Here is a 23685-nt window from a genome sequence, read left to right as displayed (position 1 = left end):
TCCTCTACACAAATTCTCTAGCTCAAAGCAATTATAAACCATAAAATCATAGTATCTAAAGTACACTACATGTTAATTACATGCTATGGACCAATAATATAGTGTTACCATCCCCCATACACCTTATTCACATGGGCTTTGCGTGATCAAAGTGGGCACTACCTTTTTTGCCATTGGATTAGTTTTCCTTTTGATGTCTAGTGTTGTAGGCTAGACTAGCTCTTCCTTTTTACTTGTTCTTGGTTCCCTAGATTCTTCTATTTATATGAACATAAGCATCAAAATTCCTCCTAAACTATACCCACGTGTGCCCTAAATCACACCACAAGGCATCTTCTTGTTCCCCCCAATCAAAATTAAGAACACCCATGGTAGTGGGACCCTTTCATCTAGATTCTTATGCTAAAGGTAATGATAATTTGATAAGTGATGGATGTATTGTAAGAGTATTCCCCCCTTGTTTTATCTTCACCCCATGCCCCCTAGCTATATATATACCTCCTTCCCATACCTCCCCATTCACTCATCCATCCACCTCTAAACATTTGCTTGATTAGCTTTTTTATACATCTCGAGAAAAAAAACCTAATCCTCTTCAATACCCTAACACTCAGTCTAGTAAAGAAAAATCAACAAAACTAAAGCTAAAGATGTCAGGAGTATGGGTGTTCAAGAACAATGGCGTGATTCGTTTAGTGGAGAACCCTCAGGCCGACCAGGGTGGAAGTGATCAGGCAAGAGCAAGGAAGAAGGTGCTCGTGCATCTTCCTACCGGAAGAGTGATTTCATCATACCAAACCCTTGAACCAATCCTTAAAGATCTAGGGTGGGAGCATTACTTTGGAGGTGATCCTGATCTCTACCAATTCCATAAGAGATCTTCCATTGATTTGATATCACTTCCTAGGGAGTTCTCCAAATTTAGCTCGGTCTACATGTACGACATTGTCGTTAAGAACCCTAATGTCTTCCAGGTTCGCGACATGTAGATCCCATATATCTACATGGACTACCATCTATCAAAACTACTTATCTCTACAAATTAAAGTTAGTTAGGGTTTGTGCTTGCATGTAAAGTATACATAAGCATTGCTTGTTTGATTTTGCGCACTTTTTTGTGTCCCCTTTTAAGGAGTGTTAAGGTTTACTTCAAGAGTGATGGTGTATTTTTCATGTTTGCAAATTTTTCATTTCATCCAAAGAAACTAGATATTGATGTGTACGTACCATGGAGGTACACTCATCATCACCTCATTTATGTATGTCTTGCTTATTCCATATATCGATCATATTTCAAAGTACGATCACATTACATTCAAGCTTCCTCGGATGTAAGATTTCTTGCATCATTTTTAATTTCCTTCTTATAGATAGATGTTTCAATTGGTTTGTTTCTATTCCTTCAAGTTAATACTAATTAAGCTAGCTCCTTGTGTTTCTCTTCAATTCGAACCCATGCAAGCATATTGTATGTAATTAAATTACATTAATAATGAAAAGTTTGACAATTAATACTCCATATATCTGTTGTTATGATTTTATTTATTGCTTTGATGATTATATTCAACCTCATATACTTCTTTGTGATTTATTAATTTTGTATAACAAGCTAAGATATAAGACACGTACCCTACCATGCACGTACCAATTAAGCAGAGAATTAAAAATCATATGATTCTGATAATAATTATGATTTTATATATACATAGTGTTTTAGGGTATTAAGTATAGAACCTTCAATTCTGTATTAGTAAAGTTCATGGAACCTTCTTATTCTTAAGCAACTAAGTGTATTAAACTAAATATTGAACTAGTTGTGAACGAAGTGGGTCGATCTTTTTAGTGAGCCCCACTTTATGTGATACTATAAATATATAGGTGTACATCGAATGAGAATTATAGGCTAAAACTACTTGTAAGGTGGCTTCAAGTTTACTGTATTGTCTATGTGATGCTAATTGGTATGGGGTTATGGTTGTTGGTGCCGTGGAGGAGAGATGTTGTCGTTGGTCCGTGGAAGGTAACCAAGTGGTGATGGTGGCTATCCGCAACCACGTCAAATTTAGTGGGCTTGTAAAGGCTAAGTGGTGGTGGTGGTGGTTGTGGTTATGAGAAGTAACTAGAATAGGGGTGAGTGTGAAAGATTAATCATAAATGGTCAGAAGAATAACTCGTGGTTGCTTTATATATTCGCCTCTTTTTTTTTTTTTTTTTTTTTTTTTTTTTTGCACTTTAATTAGATGCATGTTAATCACATTATATGAGTTGCTATATGGAAGTCGGCAAGTTCTCTTTGCCTTGGTGACTAGAATGATTCGATAAGAGGTGTAAGGTTTTGAGACTCACTAAATCGTTTTTTCAAGAAAAAGTTTAAAAGAGATCACTGGGCCAAACAAATGTCATAGAAAATCATTTTTTAAGAAAGTATGATATATGCTATTATCATGCAGATGATGTCATGCGCCATGTCATTATGAAAAAAAACCTTTTAATTTAAATGTATGGCATAAATAGAAGATTAGAATTTAAATAATAATACTTAATTCGTATATGTGAAGTAATAACAAGTAAAAGTAGTATAACACCATTTATTCGCTAGCAACCTCCTTTTCTTAAATCATTTTCACACAAGTTTTTTTTTATTCTTCTTCTTAATATACTTCCTCCGTTCTTTTTTGGTTGACACGTTTCTTTAGTCAGTTTGCCAATGCACAAATTCAACCATTCATATCTTTAATTACCGATAAGTAAAAATTATGAAAATTTGATATTTTGAAAATATATATTGTGATGAATCTAACAAGATCCCACATGACTATATTTTTCATTACGTATAAAGCACAAAACACGGTCAAAGAGAAGTGTGTAAATAGTACTAAAGTCAAAACGTGTCAAGTATAAAAAAAACGGAGGTAGTATATTTCAATAAAAAGGACGACCAATAATCTTTAATGGTGTTTTTTTTTTATTAAAATCAAACAATAATTTCTTTAAATCATTACTCTGCATCATCACCTCCATATCTATTAGGCCATACATACATGCACTTTTGTATTTTACATTGACTTAATATAATACACTACCTAATTTCTAAATTTAATTATCCTTACATAGAGTACAAGCAATAATGTAAAATAATTAAATAAAATCATATTAATCCTTACAAAAATAATATTATATTATACAAGTAGGATTATACAGTATATGATCAATTATTAACTGTCAGATGTTGACATCCTTTAATTCAGAACACAAACAAAAAGAAATGAAAAAGGTAAAGAAAACAAGATAAAGACCTGTGTTCAAGTGGGGTACTGCATTGTGATTGGCTGTTGGTCAAGATTTCAACTCCCAGAAGTGTGGATATGGAGAAAATCTTTAATCCTTATCCCCTTCAATTTGAAATTTGAATTATAGTAATACTTGTAATTTGTAATAGTCTCTTCATACCATATTGTTTTTCCCCTAAAAAGGAAAAAAGTATATGCACATAAGTGAGAACACAAATATGTAGAAAAAATATACTATCTTCGTTTCATATTATTTGCTACGATTTTGCATAAAGTAGAGAGGAAAAATATCTAATCGTTGTAAATAATATGATGAAATAGAGATAGTAAAGATATTTTGAATAATTGAGTGAAATAACAAATAGAAGCCAACAAAAAATCGAAGCCAGGGATATCTTCGGTGGACGAAAGTGAAGGCTATAGTGTCCAAAATAAAATAGAAAAATTATTTTAGAACACCCAAAATCAAAAATAGAAAAACTAATAAAGGATAGAGAGAGTTTTTACTACCTTCGTTAAAATAATTTGCAACAATTTGATATAAAATATGTCTAATAATTGCAAATAATTTAAAATGGAATAGTAATAACAATAATAATAATAACGACTATTTCACCAAATGCCACTGAGCAATTGCAAAATTCACCAAATACCATGAACCTTTTCAAAATTCACCAAATGCCACCGAGTTTTAAAAAAATTCATCGAGTGCCATTAATGAATGACAGTCGTAAGTTGACCCCACCACTTGTCAGGTGTCACCTTCTGATTGGTCCGTTTTTTAAAATAAAAAAATAAAATAAAATAAAAAACAAAAAAAATATATATAAAAAAAAAAGAGAACTCAGAGGTGGCCAGCCACCACCTCCTCCCTGCCGTCGAGCCCCCTGCCCACCCCAAAACCCTAGCCACCACCACCCTCTACCGCCAGGGCTAGCACCAAAAGGCGCGCCGGCCGCCAGCAACTCGTCCCCTTCCTCTCCCCTATCCCGTCGCAACCCCTTAACCCACGAAACCCCACCCCCTTCCTCCACCACCCCGAAACCCCACCCCCCCTTCCTCTCCCTCTCCGTTAGTTCACAACCATCGCAGCAAACTTACCACACCAACTCCCACCAGCATCTGCCAACACCAACCACTACATCTCAAAAGCTGACCAGCAACAACTCCAATCACCACCAATTTTTGTGAAGAACCCTAAAAAAATTGAATTGGGGTTTTTATTTGGTGAAGCAATTCACAAAATTGTTTGCTCTAGCTAATTGATTGTATGTTGAATTGTGAACATTTTGGTACAAGTTTAATAAAATTTGGTGAAGAAACGATGTTCCTCAAGCTTTCATGCGTGAGCTTCAATGGAGCTTCAATGGCGTTTTACCAGAAACTCCACCATCAGAAACTCCCAAATCCCGACCTTGACCATCACCACAAACTCCACCAGCGAAATCCCGAAACCCTAACCACCACCAGAAACGACCACCACTAGAAACTCCGAAATCCACCAGTGAAATCTCGAAACCCCGACCACCAGCACCACAATGCGAAACCACCAGCGAAATCCCGAAACCTCCACCACCAGCTGGTGGCTGGGATTCCGGGACCGCCGGCGGCTAGGCTGGTGGCTGGGATTTTGGGTTCAGTTTTTTTTTTTTTTTTGTATTATTATCTATTTTTTAATTATTTTTTATTTTTTTAAAAAACGGACCAATCAAAAGGTGACACGTGGCAAGTGGTGGGGTCAACTAACAGCTGTCAGTCATTAATGGCACTCGGTGAATTATTTTAAAACTCGGTGGCATTTGGTGAATTTTGAAAAGATTCATGACATTTGGTGAATTTTGCAATTGTTTAGTGGCATTTGGTGAAATAGCCGTAATAATAATATTTAGTTTGATTGATTTTAATTTGTAGCTGTTGTTTTCTAGACATGCAAATAGTGGCTGGGGTCCTTTAATAATTGTGGATCCGAACCAACAGAAACGGGTTTTCACGTGAACATTATCACGGCTGCCCTGAAAAGTCCTTACTTGCAATTTCAAATTTTCAAGATATTCACGTCAAAGTGTCCAATATATACTCAGGTGTATTTAAGTTGCTTCTTATTTGTTCATCAAATTCATATACCAAAGGGTTATGCTTATGCTCGTTTCATTTGGAGACTTTGTTTACTCATTGAGAGCCTTCTAAGTGATCAAACAAATGGAGCTTGGATGTGAGCGTACAAATTAATTCAACTAACCGATCCAAAATTATGACTAAATTCATGCACATGCCTACCTTTTGCCTCTTTGTACTATTACCTAGTTACCAGGTCCTAATTTCCTTTTCATATATTGTCGTTATTCACATAACTTGCTTTGACTTGTTTTGTGATTTCGTGTTGAGAAAAAACATAGTCATGTGGAGTCTTGTTAGAATCGTCTTAACGTCTATCTTTCAAATATCAAATTTTTATAATTATAGCTAATATGCAATTAAGGATATTAAGGATATTTGTATTCGAAAGTATACATTGACAAACGAGCCTAATTATAATTGAAATGTGTCATATGATATGAAACAGAGGAAGTATAAAACAAAGGAGAATGTATATTTTAAAATTACAGAACTCTCAAACTTAATCACTAATTTTTTTAAGTAAAAAGTTAATATTTGAAAGTTTATATCAAACTGATTCTAATCACACGTAACTATACTTTAAGTATACATGTACAAATCACATAGATGGGTAAGAAAAAGGGATGTAAGTAGTGTAAAGTCCAAATATTACAATTAAATGAAATGGATGATGAATAAACAAAAGACCAAGGAAAGAAAGTATAACGTATAAGTTCAAAATTTTTAATAAAGTAGTTGTCTAATTTATAGGAAAATTTTAAAAATATTATCATGTATTGTTCACATTTTGTATAATACCGCCTCAAGTTTTTTTTTATTGTATATTACCACCTAGTTTTCTCAAAAACCTAAAAAACTCCCACCACTAGCTACTTTTGTCCGACTCCCCTATATGACGTCACGGTGGGTCCCACTACCAATTGTTCCTCTCTTTTCCCTCGATTCTCACCTTTGTTCTTCCTTCTTCTTCCTCTTTGTCTAATTTTAATATCAATTTGCAAATCAATTAGGCATTATTTAGGGTTTTTATTCGCTAATATGTTCTTCAAGCCAAACGACAATGCAAAATCGAGGGTATAATTGGTTAATTAGGATGATTAGGGAAAAAGAAAGGTGAAATTCGAAGGAAAATTGGTTAGTAGGACCCACCGTGACGTCATTTAGGGGTGTCGGGCAAAAGTGGTGGGAGTTTTTAAGTTTTTGAGAAAACTAGGTGGTAATATACAATAAAAAAAAAAAAAAAAAAAAAAAAAAAACTTGAGGTGCTATTGTGCAAAATGTGAACAATACATGGTGGTATTTTTCAAATTTTCCTAATTTATAAGCAAAAGTTTTCCGTGTTGATAGCTTGACCAACTAGAAAGATGAAATTCATTATCTTGAACAAGACAAAAACTCTTATTATATATACAATAGATGTATTGTATACTTGTATGTATGCTATAAACTTCGCAGCGAAGTGAAATTAGTTAAGTGTATAAATACATGTTGCATATAAGACTTACTATTAAACAAACAATAGCACCATTAATTATCCTCTACTTAAATTTTGAGGTGAAAAGACTAAAATTCGGTAGTGCAAGGAATATCAAGATATTTCTGTAAAGTTATTCAATTGAAAAGTTGATTCTTGTTTGATATTTTATGGATGATAAGATTGGAAACTAGATAGCATGTTATATAAAAAAAAATTATAAATGAATCATTCTAGTTTAAACCTTAAAGAATAAAGATACGCACCTGAAATAAGTTTATTAAAAAAAGTGCATCTAGAGTTTGTATTTAGACAACATGAGTTTTTATATTGAGAAGGGATGTAAGAGATGAGGAGAAGTGGCAAATGCAAGCAAAACAAAGGAGCTCTTCTCACTATTGGATTGGAGGTTGAAGTATCTCATTTAGTTGTAGTTGAAAAGGGCTCCTCAAACTAGTTAATTTATACTTCTGAATTTTGATAAAATACAGATGCAGATGCAGTCAAATATAATATCACAATTATAAATTTCCATGAACTATAATTTCGAAGTAATTAATTACATTGGAAGACTTATTCTAAACCTACACTTGAACTCCGGTAATAACGGTTATCTGGGGTCGATAAAGGTTTGATTATCGTCTAACTGGATACCTGCACAATCAACATAGATTAGTTAACCCAGGGCCGGGATTTATCTTTAGAGAGAGAGAAGTTTATAGAGATAAAATCGTACCTTAAGTAAATTATGCTTGGGTATTTATAGGAAGATAACCAAGCTGGTGCCACGTGTTGATCCACATAGCTGCTGGTATGGCAAATGGGCGGTGAATATCCACGTGGTCGGAAGTAGCTCTCCACGTGGCTGACGAGAATATGCCGATATGGAATTCGTACCGATATAGAGCAAGACCTAAGGTGGGAGTTCCGTTTTGTTGCTCTTTATATCATATCGGCGTTGGTATCATCCCGTACAACGTGTACTTAATATGAGCACTTAATTAGACACATATAAATCATGAGAGCAAGTAAATACTTAAGAACTTAACCATTGTGACATTATATTGTATCCGATCACTCTAACTTTGGTGAGTAATTCCCTCAGGACCGTCACCATAACTTCGGTAGAACACTATTTTTCTAAACCCAAAGATGATATATGCATGCCTATTTATAATTCTATATATTGGTCCATGCACTTGTAAATTTCTTCACCAAACTTCTAGTGTTTCCAATCATTATATTTCTTGCGCCCACCTACATAATCCTTTAAGAATGTTTCATGCACTTTCTTTGTCTCGTTTATATAGATCATTCTATACTCAGATATGTTCACCATTTCTAGATTTTTCTAATAGTATTTCGTTTTCTAAAATTACTCCAACAAGTTGAAATCCAAAATATTGAATTCATGAATCAAAATTGGTTTTATGGAAATATTAGTACATACGGATATTCTATAACAAAGATTAAAAGACCGTAAACACATGTGAAAACCTAAAGTATTATCATTTAATATGTTGATGCCAAGTAAAGACTTAACTTAGAGAGAGTGAAATTCAACTTGAAGGAAAAGAGAAATTTCACTTAAATTAAATTTTTTTAAATTTAATCTGCGATCATTAACCTTTTTACTAGGTCACAAGAGGTTATGGGTTGCAATTCAAACTCACCATTTCATGATATAATAGTCACTCACTCGACTCCCTTATATTTTAGGTCTTTTTTCTGAACAACTATGCTTGTCTATGAATATAATGAATCACTATAACACTATATATTATATGTATGGACCTATCAAATGATGTATACTCATCTTCATATATAATTTATTATTCAAACTTATATTCTCTTTAATCCACTATATAGAGAAAAGAATCAAGATACGAAAAGGTAATGACCCTACCAATTCAATTATTGGATTAAAAAGCTAAAATCTAACTTTTGTGGTTAAAGGATATTTGTGAATCCAACTGTATAAGTGGTCCAATTCCATATCATTCTTGTAATGGCACTTTCAACCCAAGAATGAGAAGATTGGTTTAGAATTGTCCATGAAAAATCAGAAAAAGATTGCAATATCTTTTTCTTTTATTTTGGGAGTGGATGTTAGAGATGAGGGGAGGTGGCAAAAAGCGACCCTTTTTTTACAGTTGGATTGGAAGCTTGACTCCTTGACTGCTTGAGCATCTTGAAAATTTGCAATTGTCTTTGATACTTCTAGTGTCTTCTTGACCATATTTCACTTGATTTAAAAAATGAAGAAGACCGATACAACAATATTTTTATTTATGTATAAATGAAATTATTTTAACTATACATTAACATAAATCGATCAAAACCCACCTAATTACGGAGTTTTATTTTCTTATATTTGATAATTTAACTTATATGTAAAGTTCATTTAAATTAACCACATACATAGTAATTAGTATAGAGTATAAACAAAAAAAAAAGGATAATACGAGTATATAATTCCTTTGTGTGTGTGTGTTTTTTTTTTAAAAATTTCACATTGACTCTTAAATGTTCTCTTTTGACCATCTTAGGTGATTTGTGCCTCGGCTAAAACATAATAAGAGTGGTGTTAAATTCATCTTAATTTTTATTTTTACAAATCAACTTTCTATTAATTTTATTTATATGCTAGAAATATACTGAAAAGGTCAAAAGTTTTAAGCTAGTAAATATCAAAGCCAAAATATTACAGCTAAGAAAAAAGTATAAGGGTCAAGCTTATGTCCTATAAGGTCAAACAAAAAACATGGAAGAACCCAGAATAATAGCTTGTATGGTTTTAGTATTTTACATCTGCCATATTTTACTCTTAGCAAAATAACACTAACATATTGGTTTATGATTATGAAAGACTTCAAAGCATGAATTATATATTTGTTGCAAAGACTTGATAATAGCTTGCCTTTTGGTTAGTAGACGAATTTTGTTGATGACTGATCAAACAAGAGTAGCTATTATACAAGCTCCAATCTCATTATTGACGGCAGCAACTACCGTACTGTGCTTCTGATCATATGCATATACATCCACATACATGGTACTTATACCAATTTTATGTACGTATAATATAAGTATGCTGATTATACTACGTATATCAAAACCAGTAAAACTACAATAGTGTTGGGAGTGGATTCTAGCAACTTACAAATTAGGAAAAGATCAATCAAAGAATCAATTAAAGAATACAATATTTGACTTCACTCACACATAATGAGGAAACAAGCTGAAAAAGGAAAGATGCATGATCAAAGATATCAAAGGATATTCAATGAAATCATAGCTCATCAATCAAGGATTTAATTGGGCCAATCAAGAAGTCAACAATCAACTAAAGATCTTATGAAATTAATCAAGACTATAGAATCTATCAATTAAAGCTAAATCAAGAAACGAATCACTTGAATGACGAAATATTATTCGGCGCAGTGGTTCCAACTGAGTACGGAAAGTTCGAACTTAACAGCACTTTTCTGAGTAAGTCGATCGCCCTTCTGAGTAAGGTAGCTTCCCTTCAAAGCTTGGACCATTTGATGATGCGTAATGAATGCTCGGATAACAAGCATAATTACATCCCATGATTTAAGGAGCGAAATCAAGGAAATATCAATCAACTAAGTCAACATTTCCTAAAAGATGAAGATGCCAATCAATATTGTCAACATTACTAAAATAATGAGGATTCTTCAATTATTACCTTTATTAAATTTTACAAGTTATTATAAATAGGATGCTCATTGTAATAGAATTCATTCATACATTGTCTAATACAATTTACTACACTTTTATACTAAAATCTCTAATATTATGTCATCCTAATTGATATTATTTCATCCTTACTCAGAAATGACTCTCTTACTTTGTTCTTTGATTTATAATTATTATTATAGTTCTATTATTTTATTGCTCTTCACTCGTTTATTTGGAGATTGTGATTATTTTCTATTAGCAAATTTGATTATTAATACCCCTTAAAATCTATAACAAATTCCTAGAAATTCCCTTTCTCAGATTTGTACTAAACAAATAGCACGAGTAACAAATTCTAATGAAAATTCATATTTTAACTTGAAAAGGTAGTAAAATTCTACTAGGTGAAACATCCCTAAACTTCTACTTGTGCAGCTTTTGATCAAAAGCCAACATATACATGTAGCTGCATTTCCATACATTTCAATATCATACTACGAAACAGGAGCTTATCTACTCGATATGATTCCTTCCGGGTAAAAAAAAAAAGTAATAAAAAATGCTACTAGATATGAAACCTGAACTGATTCAGTACTAATACAGTGATAACTGAACAGGCATAAGATCCATCCTTTATCATTATAGCCATCATCTCTCGATCCGTTGTCAAAATATGGATTTAAGCAGCAGTAGGCTTGAAGTGAAATTCATCAATCGTAGAGTATATTAAGCCTTCATCCTCCAAACATGGGATGGATTCCCTAAGAACAGCAGGAAAACAACGGGTCGTGTTATGTAATGACTAATGACACATGCTTCTCATCTTTTAATTTTATACAAACTACTTTAGGAGGGTAAGGGGATTGTTCAAGAGAGATAACGATAGAGAGAAAAGGGATTACATGAGCTTCTCCACTGGAATCTTCAAATTCCGAGCAATTTCATCCCTGTGTACACCCTTTTCTTGGGCCCTAAAAGAATGTAAACTTTCAGTGAAACAGCATATAAAGCACCAATGTGATCAAGGCATGAAGCAGTACCGAAGGGACTTTGATTTGCACATAAAACTAGAAATGCGAATTATTCAACTTGCAAAGAAACATACCCACATATTATGAAAAAAAAGAGGATAAAAATTAGCAAAATTGAAGCAACAGAAAAATGGTACAAACATCTTCTAGACGACGAAAACTTGCAGTCCAAAACATGAAAAGATGATTCTAAAGTGATTCACAACTTACAGGCTTGAAGATTGCATTAAATAATCAAGTATCCTCTGATCAACGTCTTTTAAGCCATCAACACTCATTTGCATTGAGAACTGAAGTAGAAAAAGACAAATCAGAAAAGGTGCAAGATAAATTTAGAGCTAGCAAGCTAATAACAATCATTGGTGTCTCGAGCTTACTTGATTAGGTGGAGATGAGTGAATTCCATTGGATTCAACCTTGACTGGAGTGCTATGCGATGATTCCATTGTCTGACCTTGAGTGAGAGAGTCACCTTTCTGCTTAAGTACAAATAAGTACATTCAAAGTGAGATTAAATTCACACTGCAAATACAATATTCCTGAACTTGTGGTAGCCCTGTGGTTGGAGATAAAAATAATCTACCTGTGACTTGTGGTTGACAATATGCTGGTGAATGCATTCTACATGATGGAGGGTAACCTCGTTAAAATTAATGATAGGCCTGCAAGCACCAAATTCCAAGCTCTTATTAGTCACCAGATTGCCATACAATTACAAACTATAATGAACGTCTGGCTAACATTCAATGTATTACAAGTAACAAGACATTTCAGAATGATAGGATTGGCTTAGTGTTCTGAAGGCTACATTTTTTAGAGGTTATTGCACCCCCTTTTATAAACTTAAGAAATTACATGAGCCCTCAGAGAGACATCTAAGCTGCTATTGCTAAAACAAAAATGTTTTATCATGGCTTCCTCCAATTCGTCAAAGTGAAATTAATCAAAATCCACAAAGACCACAACAACAAATGAAATCTTGAAAACCAGCAACATTAACCGGAAACAAATTTTGTGCCTACATAACCTATTACGGTACAACTATTAGACCATGAACTTTATTTCAAGACATACCGCATGTTAAACACAGCTATTTCATTGTAGCCTCTGGTGTTCCTTAAGTGACCAACTAGCCGAACATACATGCCCTCTCTGTTGCAAACAAAACCATATCACCATCAGGCATTGAGACAAACAAGAAAACACAACAAATTCAAGTCAAGAACTTACTCTATAACCTCCATTTGCTTCCTATCAAATGGTTCATTCAGCCTGGACAGAAATTGAGCAAGAATGTAAAACATTAACAAGTCAAGCAAGAAAGAAAAACAAGACCTTAACACCATTAGAATTCACTAATTCAAACACAACCCTCATTCAAAGTACAGATACTACAGATTACTCGAAGTGTTGAGCTCAATTCTTAAAAATGAAAATAATCTGTTCATCTTCATGTAAAAAACATGTTGTATCATTGAAAAATCAAACCAATGGAATGGAAAACGTTACCATCTTTTACATCCAATACGTCCAGTTCCATCATCAAGGGTGAACGAAACATCAGTCACTTTCTCTGTTTTATCAAGTACCATTCCCACCAATTTGACCTGAACCCATCAAACAATTGACCAAAAAAAAACTCAGATGTTGTAAGCATAAAAGAAAAGAACATGTAAATTCAACAATTTAGATAATATGAATCACCTAACTCCAAAAGGTGACTTTAAATCCTTAAACAATCCTAACATCAAACTTGTCCCTTTTACAACTTACTACTACCTCTGTTTGTTTTTATTTTAATATAAAAAAAAATCTTCATTTTGACTTTTCAAGTTTGCCTACTCAACTTTTAACATTAATATCTTTAGCTCCCAAGAGGTAAAACTATAAAAAGTTGATATAAAAAAACTATACATCGAAACGATTTTAAGATCCTATATGTTTGTGTATTTTCTTGTATATAAATCACCAACATTGGTTAAAGCGGAGTATATATGAATAGCCATAACAATATTCGGTACAATCTAAGAAGCGCGCACCACACTTGCTGCCTTGCCGAACAAAATAAGAGGTATTAGTTACAAGCAGACCTGGTTATTGGGCTGTCAGGGTCAATGCGGGTCAATTGCAGGTTGGGTCAAAGAGGGTCACATTTTATAGGGTCAATAGCTGGTCGGAGGTCAATAGCGGGTCAGGAGTCAATGGGAGGGCCAACAAAATATTAATTAGAATAAATATTGAACAAAGCCATTAAGTATATATGAATACAAATTTACTATCTCCGTTAAATATTAGTTGCAACTTTGGGGTATTATGTGTGAGATATAAAATATTCCAAAGTTGCGACTAATATTTAACGGAGGTAGTATCTATGTAATTATTTTTACATTATCTATTTTGTTTGTCTATTAAATTGGAAAAACATTTTAGCCCTATATTGACCCTACCCAATAAGGGCCCTGTCCGTTAAAGGACCTGTCCATTAAAAACCTTTTAAGCTTGGCCGTGACCCTATTATTATTAAGCTACCCTACCCATTAACCCGCTCTAGTTACAAGGTTCTTCTTAGTATTTATACTCATGTTCACCTAGGATTCAATTTGATACTAAAAGGCTAAGATCAAAAATTAAACCAAAATTACTTTCTTTAAAATTTCAAAACACATGCTTATAAAACATACAGCAAAAACATTAATAAGTCACCTATTTATTAGTAAACCTTCTAAGTTCTAATAGTAGGTTGACTTCAAAAATATAAATGTTCGGTAAAAATCATTTACATCTATCACATACCATTTTTTTCCCCTAAAACAACATTTCCAATATTTTAAAAAAATATAGCAACTATAATTCAATAAATATCACAAATCAATCTTAAAACCTTCAACATATTGCATCAGAAAGAAAGAACAGCAGTTTGCAATTCAATTCAAATCACATCCAATAAAAACCCTAGATCAATCAAAAATTCAATTCCAAAATTTTCGGCTTGAAAAACAAAACTGAGTATTCATGTATAAAATCAACAAAAAAAATTAGACATTAATGAGGAAGAAATGTTACGTTGGTGACATCGACGCCGTCGAGGTTGAAACTGGATTTATCGTCGGCGTTGGAGTGAGAAGCTTGGCTAATTTGCTTCACTGTTACTGGAATTGTTCCTTGCGGATCTCTACTCTACTCATCCAAAATCAAAATCAAAGTCAATATTAAATAATTCCATAATTAAATGAAAATAATTGGAAAAAAAAGGGGATTAGGTTATACTTTAGCAGGAGAAGGGGTGGAATCAGATTGAGTGAATTGAGAAGATGAGAAGCCATTGTCGTACTGGCTTTGAGAGAACATCATCTTGATTTTTCAGAGAGAGAAAATTATTCTAGAGAGAGAAAGCGTGAATTTGGTAGTTTGAATTGAAATGGGGAAAATGGTGGAAGAGAGGGTTTTATGTGGTAGAGGTAAGTGAATGGTTTTAGCGGCATTTTTTTGTTGGTTTTCCCGCCTTTTTTTTTGTTTTTTTTTTGTTTTTAATGATGAAGAGTTTGAAAACCTCCCTTTTTAATTTTTTTTTTTTTTTTTTAGGGGTTAGATTGATGCTCCTCTCCTTTTATCCTCTTTTATTCGCTTCGAAAATGGTAAAGGGTTTTTATTTTTGGTTGAAAAGAGTTGATGAAAAGAAAAAAAAATGGTAAGATTAAATGAAGTGATTGTGAGAATAAAGTTGTGGTCCCTATAACCTAAAAATAATATCGGGCCAAATTTAAAGAAATAGACTATAAAGGGAAATAGGACAAACATTAAGGGGATGGAAAGAATATAGAGTACTTCTTAATAAGTTAGTACAGAGTTATCATTCTAAAATTTCAAAAAATAAAGATAAAATTTATGGAATGATAGGACCATAGGAGTGTAATTACTTTACAAAGTAGGTTAAGTTTGACCCATTATATAGCGAGTTTCGGGTAAATGTGTTCAGCTTAATTATGTTTAGCTTTCAGATCATTCTCACATTGGGTAAATTTTTTTGTCGTGTCTGTATGCACAACATTGTATGCGGCAAGAACTGAGGACACATGCTCAAGGCATGTAAAAATGTACCCTTTTTAAAAGAGTTCTAGGTATGCTGAAAGAATTGCATATCTGAGAAAAGCATACTGCATCCCAATACTCTACGAAACATGCAGAGCAATTCATAACTCCGTAAATGCAGTAACCAGTAGTTGGTAAAACCATGTTGTAACAGTGATTTCTGGAAAGTTTGAGGATTATAGGAGCATTGTGTCCTGGTGGAACACATCCTGCCTTAGGGTGCACGGTCATCGGTGGGACTAAGTCCATCAGTCTAGTATACATGCATTGACATACAAAATCAAAGACTTAATTGATTAGTGTGGCCAATGGTAACAATTATGCAACTCCAAGAAAATTATTTACTCAACCATCAAAACCGGTTGAATTATGAGCGTTTCTTGTGAACTACAAAGTGAGCATTTGCTTGATAAAGAAATCAATTCTATCTGATTTTAAATGATTCCTACTACTTTTCATGTCAAACTCAAAAGTACAAGGATCCAGACTCATCTTCAAAAACACGGCATCCCTGGTGTGAAATCCAAGTATCCAACTTCAACTTTCTTAACGTCCAACCATGGCACTTCTAGCTGATAACTTTAGAAACCACACCAGCACCAACTGTTCGACCTCCCTCCCTCAAAGCAAATCTTTGCCCTGTTCGAAGACAATGAGTTAGTGCTACTACATCAGTGGATTATAATTTTATTTAACATAACAAGAACCTCACAAAGTAAAAGTGTTAAAACAAAGAGCAGAACCAACTATCTAGTTTATCACTAATGGTTTTTTGGAATAGAAATTTATTAAGCAGGCGTCATTGACTCCATCTGTCACCGGATTCTGCTGGATTCATCATATACTCCTGAGATCTCCAGAAGTAACCAACCTTTCATTAAATTAAATCACTAAATCCAAGAAGCATGACTCGTAAAGTATACACTCTCTTTAATCACTCAACAATCATAAAGGTCTATTTGGGCGACGTTTCCCAAGTGAAAGTTGTCAGCAAACAGCTCAATCAAAGATCAAAAATCACATAATCTCTTCTTACTACAATGGTCACATAATCTCCTTACTACAATGGTCATTAAATTAAATCACTAAATCCAAGAAGCATGACTCGTAAACTATACACTCTCTTTAATCACTCAACAATCATAAAGGTCTATTTGGGCGACGTTTCCCAAGTGAAAGTTGTCAGCAAACAGCTCAATCAAAGATCAAAAATCACATAATCTCTTCTTACTACAATGGTCACATAATCTCCTTACTACAATGGTCATTAAATTAAATCACTAAATCCAAGAAGCATGACTCGTAAAGTATACACTCTCTTTAATCACTCAACAATCATAAAGGTCTATTTGGGCGACGTTTCCCAAGTGAAAGTTGTCAGCAAACAGCACAATCAAAGATCAAAAATCACATAATCTATTCTAACTACAATGGTCAGAACCTCATAACAAAGGGCAAGTTTACGAAGATTTCCATTGCAGATTTACAGTATTGAGTTTTGCAAAAAAAAAACATACATCTTTGACTCCTATCAAGCCACTTACTACTTTCCAAGAGAACATCGTACAACTAATTCGATAATAGTCACTCCCCCAAATCCAATCTCTGGTAAAAAACTCTTCCTCCCATCGGGAAAAAAGAGAGGGGACAGAGAAAGTTTTTAAAAAGGAGGCTGCAATTTTCATACAACATTTTTTGTCACAAACTACTGTTTCTGTGCAGCATTTTAACTAACTTATCACTATTTACAGTTTGTTTTTTTATTTTTTGGGAACAAAAATTTTAATTTACAGCTCATCAAACTAAAGTCCACTTTTATTGCTTACTTATTATACCACGTACAGAAATTCAGAATGGCTAGAGCTAGCCAAGCTAGGATCTAGGGGCTGCGCAATGTAGGCTGAAACCAATGAGATGAAAAGACAAGCCATTTATAGGATTAACAACCACAGACACTAGCATTGAAGTTACAGTCTTAAACCAAACCACACAGCATCATAACTTATGCAATGGTCCAAAAGAGCTTCATACCTGGTTCAAGAGGAACAGGTGATATCAATTCAAATGTAGCAGTCACATTGTCACCAGGCAAAACCATCTTTACTTCTTCTGGCAACTCAATTTTGCCAGTAACATCTGCTGTTCTCAAATAGAACTGGGGCCTGTAGTTGGAGACAAAGGCTGTATGACGACCACCTTCATCCTTGGTGAGAACATATATTTCTGCTTCAAACCTTTTGAATGTTTTGCAACTTCCTGGTTTAGCAACCACCTAAAGTAATCAAGAGATAGAGTACATCAATAGCAGCTTAATGATTTAGTTTCAAGCACAAACTGAAGTTGAGCATTAAAAATGTAGGTAAACACAGCTTTAACTTACATTTGGAGAAGTAGAAACAAAGAGTATAATATTTCATGAGAAACCATAGCAAGTCCAAGTATTTTGCTAGTCTTACAAGTCCTTCAAATGCCTCCTATAATTTCTTTCCTAATCCATATAAATGATAACAAAAGGCGGTTGGTTGAACCAAATATAAAGTATCGACTGCCTTCCATAATTTCTTTCCTTATCCATCCAGTACTTGAATTGCTTTCTTTCTTAATCCATCCTATACTTGGAGTTTTCCCCTTTAAGACATTAGAAACTCAACTATTATCTTTAGCGTAATGCCACTTGAGCGATTAAGGTATGATTATAGACTTATAGTTGCCTTGCTTCTCATTAGTACCTTGTAAATGGCTAAGCATCTATGTCCCCATGAGTATGACATTATCCTTACTTATGAAAAGCCCTGAAGTAATCCTCTAATATTATCATACTGATTATCAAACCCTTATAAGGTCTTTTACACTCATCTTCAATTACGAGTTCATAAACCATAAAAATTACATCAAAGTTATTTGTATAAAAAAAAATAAGAATAATAATAGATAAGCCAGAAACAGTGTTAAAACATCAAGTGAAACTATCGTAGAGGACACAATGTTCTTCTGAAATTATTTTTTGCGTGTGTGTGGGAAGAAAGAGAGGGGGGGTGGGGGGAACACGGAGTAGAAAGTGAGATGAGAATGTGAGGTTAAAAAAACAGACTACATCAATGTACCTGTCCTCGCTGTACATCTTCCCTCTTCAGTCCACGCAAAAGAAGACCCACATTGTCTCCAGCCTAGAATATATTATACATGCAGAATTTTTAGTTCACATACCGTAAAAAAAAATTAACAAATATCCAAATTGCAAAAATCAACTTTAATCATTTACCTGACCGTGATCCAAAATTTTCTTAAACATTTCCACACCAGTCACTGTAGTTTTCACTGGACCACCCTGTAGTGTAAACAGTAGGATCAAGATAAAACACTAGTTACAGTTTAAAGGAAAGAAAACATCTTCAAGAACATCCACCAGAAGAATTTGTAAAGCATACATAAGTTTTAGGTTTCAAACAGCTCATCATATTATAAAAAGCATAGCAACGAGTTTCAACTGTACCGGCATCAACCCCAAAATCTCTACGTCCTCTCCAACTTTGATCATGCCCTGTTCAACACGACCAGTCACCACTGTTCCACGTCCCTGCATCAGGAGATAATAAAAATCAGCTTCGCCAATGTAGACCATCTCACCACTAGTTTACATATAATGAGGTGTCAGCAACAAACCTCAGTTTACGAGAAGGTTAGCATAGTAAATTATGCCAGTTGCACTACAAGTATTATTTATAGCATTCATGGTATTACACTATTACTGTCTACCTTAAAACTCAAAAAATAGTAAGCAGTTAAGCACATCCTCACTATTTAACGTTCACATGCTCTTCATGTTTAGAATATCAACTTCAAGCAATATCAAGTACAGACTCATATACCAACTATGCCTAACAATATAACAAGTAAGCAAGCAGCAAATGTCAATAACTCTTTATTCTTTAAAAAACCGAAATAAGTCTAATATACCTGAATCGAGAAAACATCCTCAACTGGCATCAAGAAAGGTTTGTCAAGAACACGGACAGGGTCGGGAATGTAATCATCGACAGCATCCATTAGCTTCAGGATGGCTTGCCTCCCAATTTCATCATTTGTGCCTTGCAAGGCAGACAAGGCTGAACCCCTAATAATAGGGATGTCATCCCCAGGGAATTTGTAGAAGCTGAGAAGTTCTAAAAGCCCCCAAAATATTGCATAAACAGACAAAAAAAAAAGTCATGTTAAAGCAAATTGCTAGTACATAAATCATTACCAAAAAAAATCCACTACTTATTTTTTCTGGCAATATTCCTATAATAGTTCAAAAGTTCAAAGTTTTTAAACTTACCACGGAGTTCCATTTCTACCAACTCAATTAACTCTGGGTCATCAACAGCATCCACTTTGTTCAAAAAACAAACTAATGACGGCACACCAACCTACAAGGAAAATGAGAAACAAATTAAAACATTTAGATAGTTGAATATGACAGTATCTTACTCCCACCATCCCATGAGTTATATATATCTTATTCATATGTCCCATAGTAAATAATTTTTTTTTCAAATAACTTCTCTTCACTACTTTTGTTTCTAAAAATTTGGCCCCGCATCCACCCAATTTTTGCTCCATGATTTTTCACTCACCATAAACTCAGTGCAAAATTCAACATAATGCTTGTTCACAAGACAGAAAGAGTAATATACTATCATGAAGAGCGGTGATTCAACCAAAACTTGTATATCTCACAAGAATCAAAGAGCATGTACTCCCCCAACCTTTTGTTTTCTCCAAATGATGGTCATTCTCTACAAAGACCAGAAAGCCAGCATCTTTCGACTCATTACTAGAATTCTAACCCAAAATTGGGTACTTGTGTTTTCAGCAATTTGAATCTTACAAACAACTATATCCCAGACTCATGTCAATACTAAACCCATAATCAATTAGCTTTTTTTCTTTCATCACTTTTCTTGGCATATTGGGACAGCTATACTTCCAATGTGCAAGAAGTACAAGAAATTACATGGGATGCACTGTCTGATGTAAAATAGAAAATGAACAAGAAAGAGGGATGCAGCCCAGTACATAATGCAGATATTCTAACAATTATTGAAGCACCTGACGAGCAAGTAGAATATGCTCCTTGGTCTGTGGCATGGGCCCGTCAGGAGCAGACACAACAAGAATACCACCATCCATCTGAGCAGCTCCAGTAATCATATTCTGTTAAATCCAAAACAAATAAAATTTAGCAAGTAAGCAGCAAGAAATGTACATACCTTTACAATAACTCCTAAACATTACAGATGATGGCTGATTAATAAAATTTTCCTCTGGATTGTAATGTCAAACTCTAAAAGAGATTACAAAAGGGGAAATTCCATTGCTAGCTACCAATATATGTTTCACTGTCTGACACAAAGGACATAAAGAGGAAAACATTTATGAAAGAAAGCCATAAAATAATAGCTTTCAGTAGGGTTTCTTGGCAACAAGAAATTCACAATAATACAAAAATACAAGAACAACTAATGGAAGCAAAGAAGCTAGCAAGAATACAAAGACAAAACTGTTCCAGGTGAACATAAGAAATGGTATATGAAACTTCCAGAAAAAACCTCTAAAAATGTTTCTAGTTTCTACTCCTACCTATGGCACAAAAGATGCCAAAGCAAGATTGAAGTCTGGACAAATAAATGTTCATGCTAAGATGGAAAAGAATCATATGTTCCCAAACAAAACTTTTATACCCCTCCCCACCCACCCACCCCACTTCAACAAAAAATCCCTACTTACCTTGACATAATCAGCATGTCCAGGACAATCAACATGCGCATAGTGTCGCTTTTTAGTCTCATACTCTACATGAGCCTGAAAAATCAATTAGTTTGATATTGGATCATAAATATTTTTAATGGAGTAAAGAGGCACTATGATAAGAATGCAGCCTGCTAACCGTTGCAATGGTAATTCCTCTCTTCTTCTCTTCGGGAGCTTTGTCAATTTCATCAAAAGCAACAGCCTTGGCATTCCCCTCTTCTGACAAAACCTATCCAAGTAAAGATCACAATTTTAGTCATACATCCTAGTTGACCCAGTCAGAATAGAGGAATATAAGGCAACTACTAGCAAATTCAAGGGAGGAACAAAAGAAGCAAGTCAAACGAATGGATATAAAAGAATTAGCTCAATCCACCTTTGTGATTGCTGCAGTCAATGTTGTCTTCCCATGATCAACATGTCCAATAGTTCCTACGTTGACATGAGGCTTCCTGTATCATCAAGGAAAAAAACAATTAAGAACCTACAAGGGAAAGGTAAAACCGTAAAATAGAAACAGGAAATCCTTCCTGCATTCTATATCTCAGAACTCAGTCATCTTTATTCCAGAACTAAAGTTGACAGATTGTGAAATGGAGAGCTGATAAGTCGAGAGAACTTAATTTGTGCCTCTATATTGTGCAGGTTCAGTTCAGTAAAATTAGCATTTGTGGCACGTGAACCTAATTGCTTTAAATTTCTAGAGTTATATTCATGACATAACCAAAACTCTAGACATAATTAAGACATGTATCATCAAAACTTATCATTACAATGGCTAACAAAGTACATGGCTATAATAACTAGTGGAAATGATTAGAAAGCTGATGATTCGACTAGTACTCATCCATTTCTGCACTATTTTTTCATCATATTCCTCCAGCAATATAAAACCATCTTTCTGCAAATGGTAAAATATCATATCTTGAACTACTGAACAGTCATTATCTTTCAGATGAGCAATACGTTGACTTCAAGAATTTCCAGGTTGATAACAAATCTATAAGGGATGATTAGTATAACCTGGGTAACATTTTACGGGGATAGTGGGATTTCAGTATAGATAGTCATAAATTGACTTTAACCATGAAATGCATACTAAAGCAAGCGAAAAAACACTAAATGTCTTTAATGACTTAATTGAAAAATCTAATTGAAATCCTACAAATTGTGTTACCAAGAGATCAAATCATTTCAACAAAATATGAAATGTATTTCTTACAATTAACTAAAAATTGCTAAAGTGAGCGAAAAAAGCGTAAATGTGAGCATAAATACAGTTGATTTCCCAATTTTTTATTTAAAAATTCAACATAACATTTTTTTTTCAAAATGAACTAGGCTTGATCTTGAAATGACGAGCTCAAACGATGCACCCAGATCATCAAAACACAATCAACTTCAAATTCGAAGAATTCATCTACCAAATGTCAGATCATTTCTTACTAACTCAACACAAAAACACACATTTTCAAACAAAATCAAAATAAAAAAAGTAAGAGAAGTCATACGATCGTGTAAAGGTAGCCATAGATCGCCACCAAGAGGAGAGAGAAGCAGACTCATTTCTGGAAGCTTGTTCAACAATGGCGGAAGTAGATGAGGTAGGAGAGAGAAGAGCTCGACAAGCGTTGGAGTAGAAATGGATTTGGTGAGAAGAAGAAGGAAGAAGTCGTTTGGAATTAGGGTTTCGCAGAGCAATTGATGCCATTTTAGGCGATTTGAGGAAGAAGATTGGGGGAAAATGACGACGGAAGAGGGTTTTAGCCGCACCAGAAAACGGAATCTGAGGGTTTTAGGATTTTGTGTTTTTAGGGGTTTTTCTTTACTTTCGAATGTGGAGGAAGAAGAGTGGTGTGTCTTTTTTGGGCCTTTTTTTGGGTTGTCTTTACTATGTGGAATGGGCTACTAAATTTGTTTCTTTATTGGATTGGAGCCCGACCTTGTAATACAAATTTTTGCCTAGACTCTAGGGTAGCCAGCTTCTCCTACACCCCCATGCTACTACGTCGTTTTATATTGAACCATTCTGCCATTTTTTTTTCTTCATCTTTTTTCATTTTTGTTAACTTTCTATTCAAGCAACTATATAATGATTTTCTTAACCTAATTTCCATTTTATTTATCTCATATTTTACTTATTTCATTTTCTCTCTCCTGCATTTTTTATTTTTCCCCCAATTTT

General features: G+C 34.0%; 3 protein-coding genes across 4 annotated transcripts; 1 reads left to right on the top strand and 2 right to left on the bottom strand.

The window, feature by feature from the left end:
* The first annotated feature begins 510 nt into the window (after window positions 1–510).
* On the top strand, window positions 511–1407 carry LOC110710400 (flowering-promoting factor 1-like protein 2). Its single transcript, XM_021888695.1, has one exon. The coding sequence runs from the start codon at window positions 651–653 to the stop codon at window positions 987–989; it is 339 nt and encodes a 112-aa protein (XP_021744387.1). The 5' UTR covers window positions 511–650; the 3' UTR covers window positions 990–1407.
* Window positions 1408–10931: 9524 nt separating this feature from the next.
* On the bottom strand, window positions 10932–15112 carry LOC110710474 (replication protein A 32 kDa subunit A-like). Of its 2 annotated transcripts, none has more exons than XM_021888780.1 (10): window positions 14886–15112; window positions 14682–14795; window positions 13128–13225; window positions 12849–12890; window positions 12693–12770; window positions 12202–12280; window positions 11996–12097; window positions 11829–11908; window positions 11490–11558; window positions 10932–11348 (listed from the first exon to the last, which is right to left on the bottom strand). In XM_021888780.1, the coding sequence occupies exons 1-10, from the start codon at window positions 14967–14969 to the stop codon at window positions 11267–11269; spliced, it is 828 nt and encodes a 275-aa protein (XP_021744472.1). In that variant the 5' UTR covers window positions 14970–15112; the 3' UTR covers window positions 10932–11266. The 2 variants fall into 2 exon arrangements, with proteins under 2 accessions (XP_021744472.1, XP_021744473.1); XM_021888781.1 differs by having other exon boundaries at window positions 11996–12094.
* Window positions 15113–15974: 862 nt separating this feature from the next.
* Window positions 15975–23656, bottom strand: LOC110710473 (elongation factor Tu, mitochondrial-like). Its single transcript, XM_021888779.1, has 12 exons — window positions 23012–23656; window positions 21877–21952; window positions 21637–21729; window positions 21477–21551; window positions 20799–20903; window positions 20026–20116; window positions 19665–19870; window positions 19201–19284; window positions 18970–19035; window positions 18812–18874; window positions 17739–17979; window positions 15975–16346 (listed from the first exon to the last, which is right to left on the bottom strand). Exons 1-12 carry the CDS (start codon window positions 23209–23211, stop codon window positions 16276–16278), a joined length of 1371 nt encoding a protein of 456 aa, XP_021744471.1. The 5' UTR covers window positions 23212–23656; the 3' UTR covers window positions 15975–16275.
* Between the last annotated feature and the right edge of the window lie 29 nt (window positions 23657–23685).

The sequence above is a fragment of the Chenopodium quinoa genome, unplaced genomic scaffold, assembly GCF_001683475.1.
Source record: "Chenopodium quinoa cultivar QQ74 unplaced genomic scaffold, ASM168347v1, whole genome shotgun sequence".
Taxonomy (NCBI): Eukaryota; Viridiplantae; Streptophyta; class Magnoliopsida; order Caryophyllales; family Amaranthaceae; genus Chenopodium; species Chenopodium quinoa.
The sequence above is the reverse complement of the archived record's forward strand: the minus strand, read 5'-3'. Positions and strand labels throughout refer to the sequence as shown.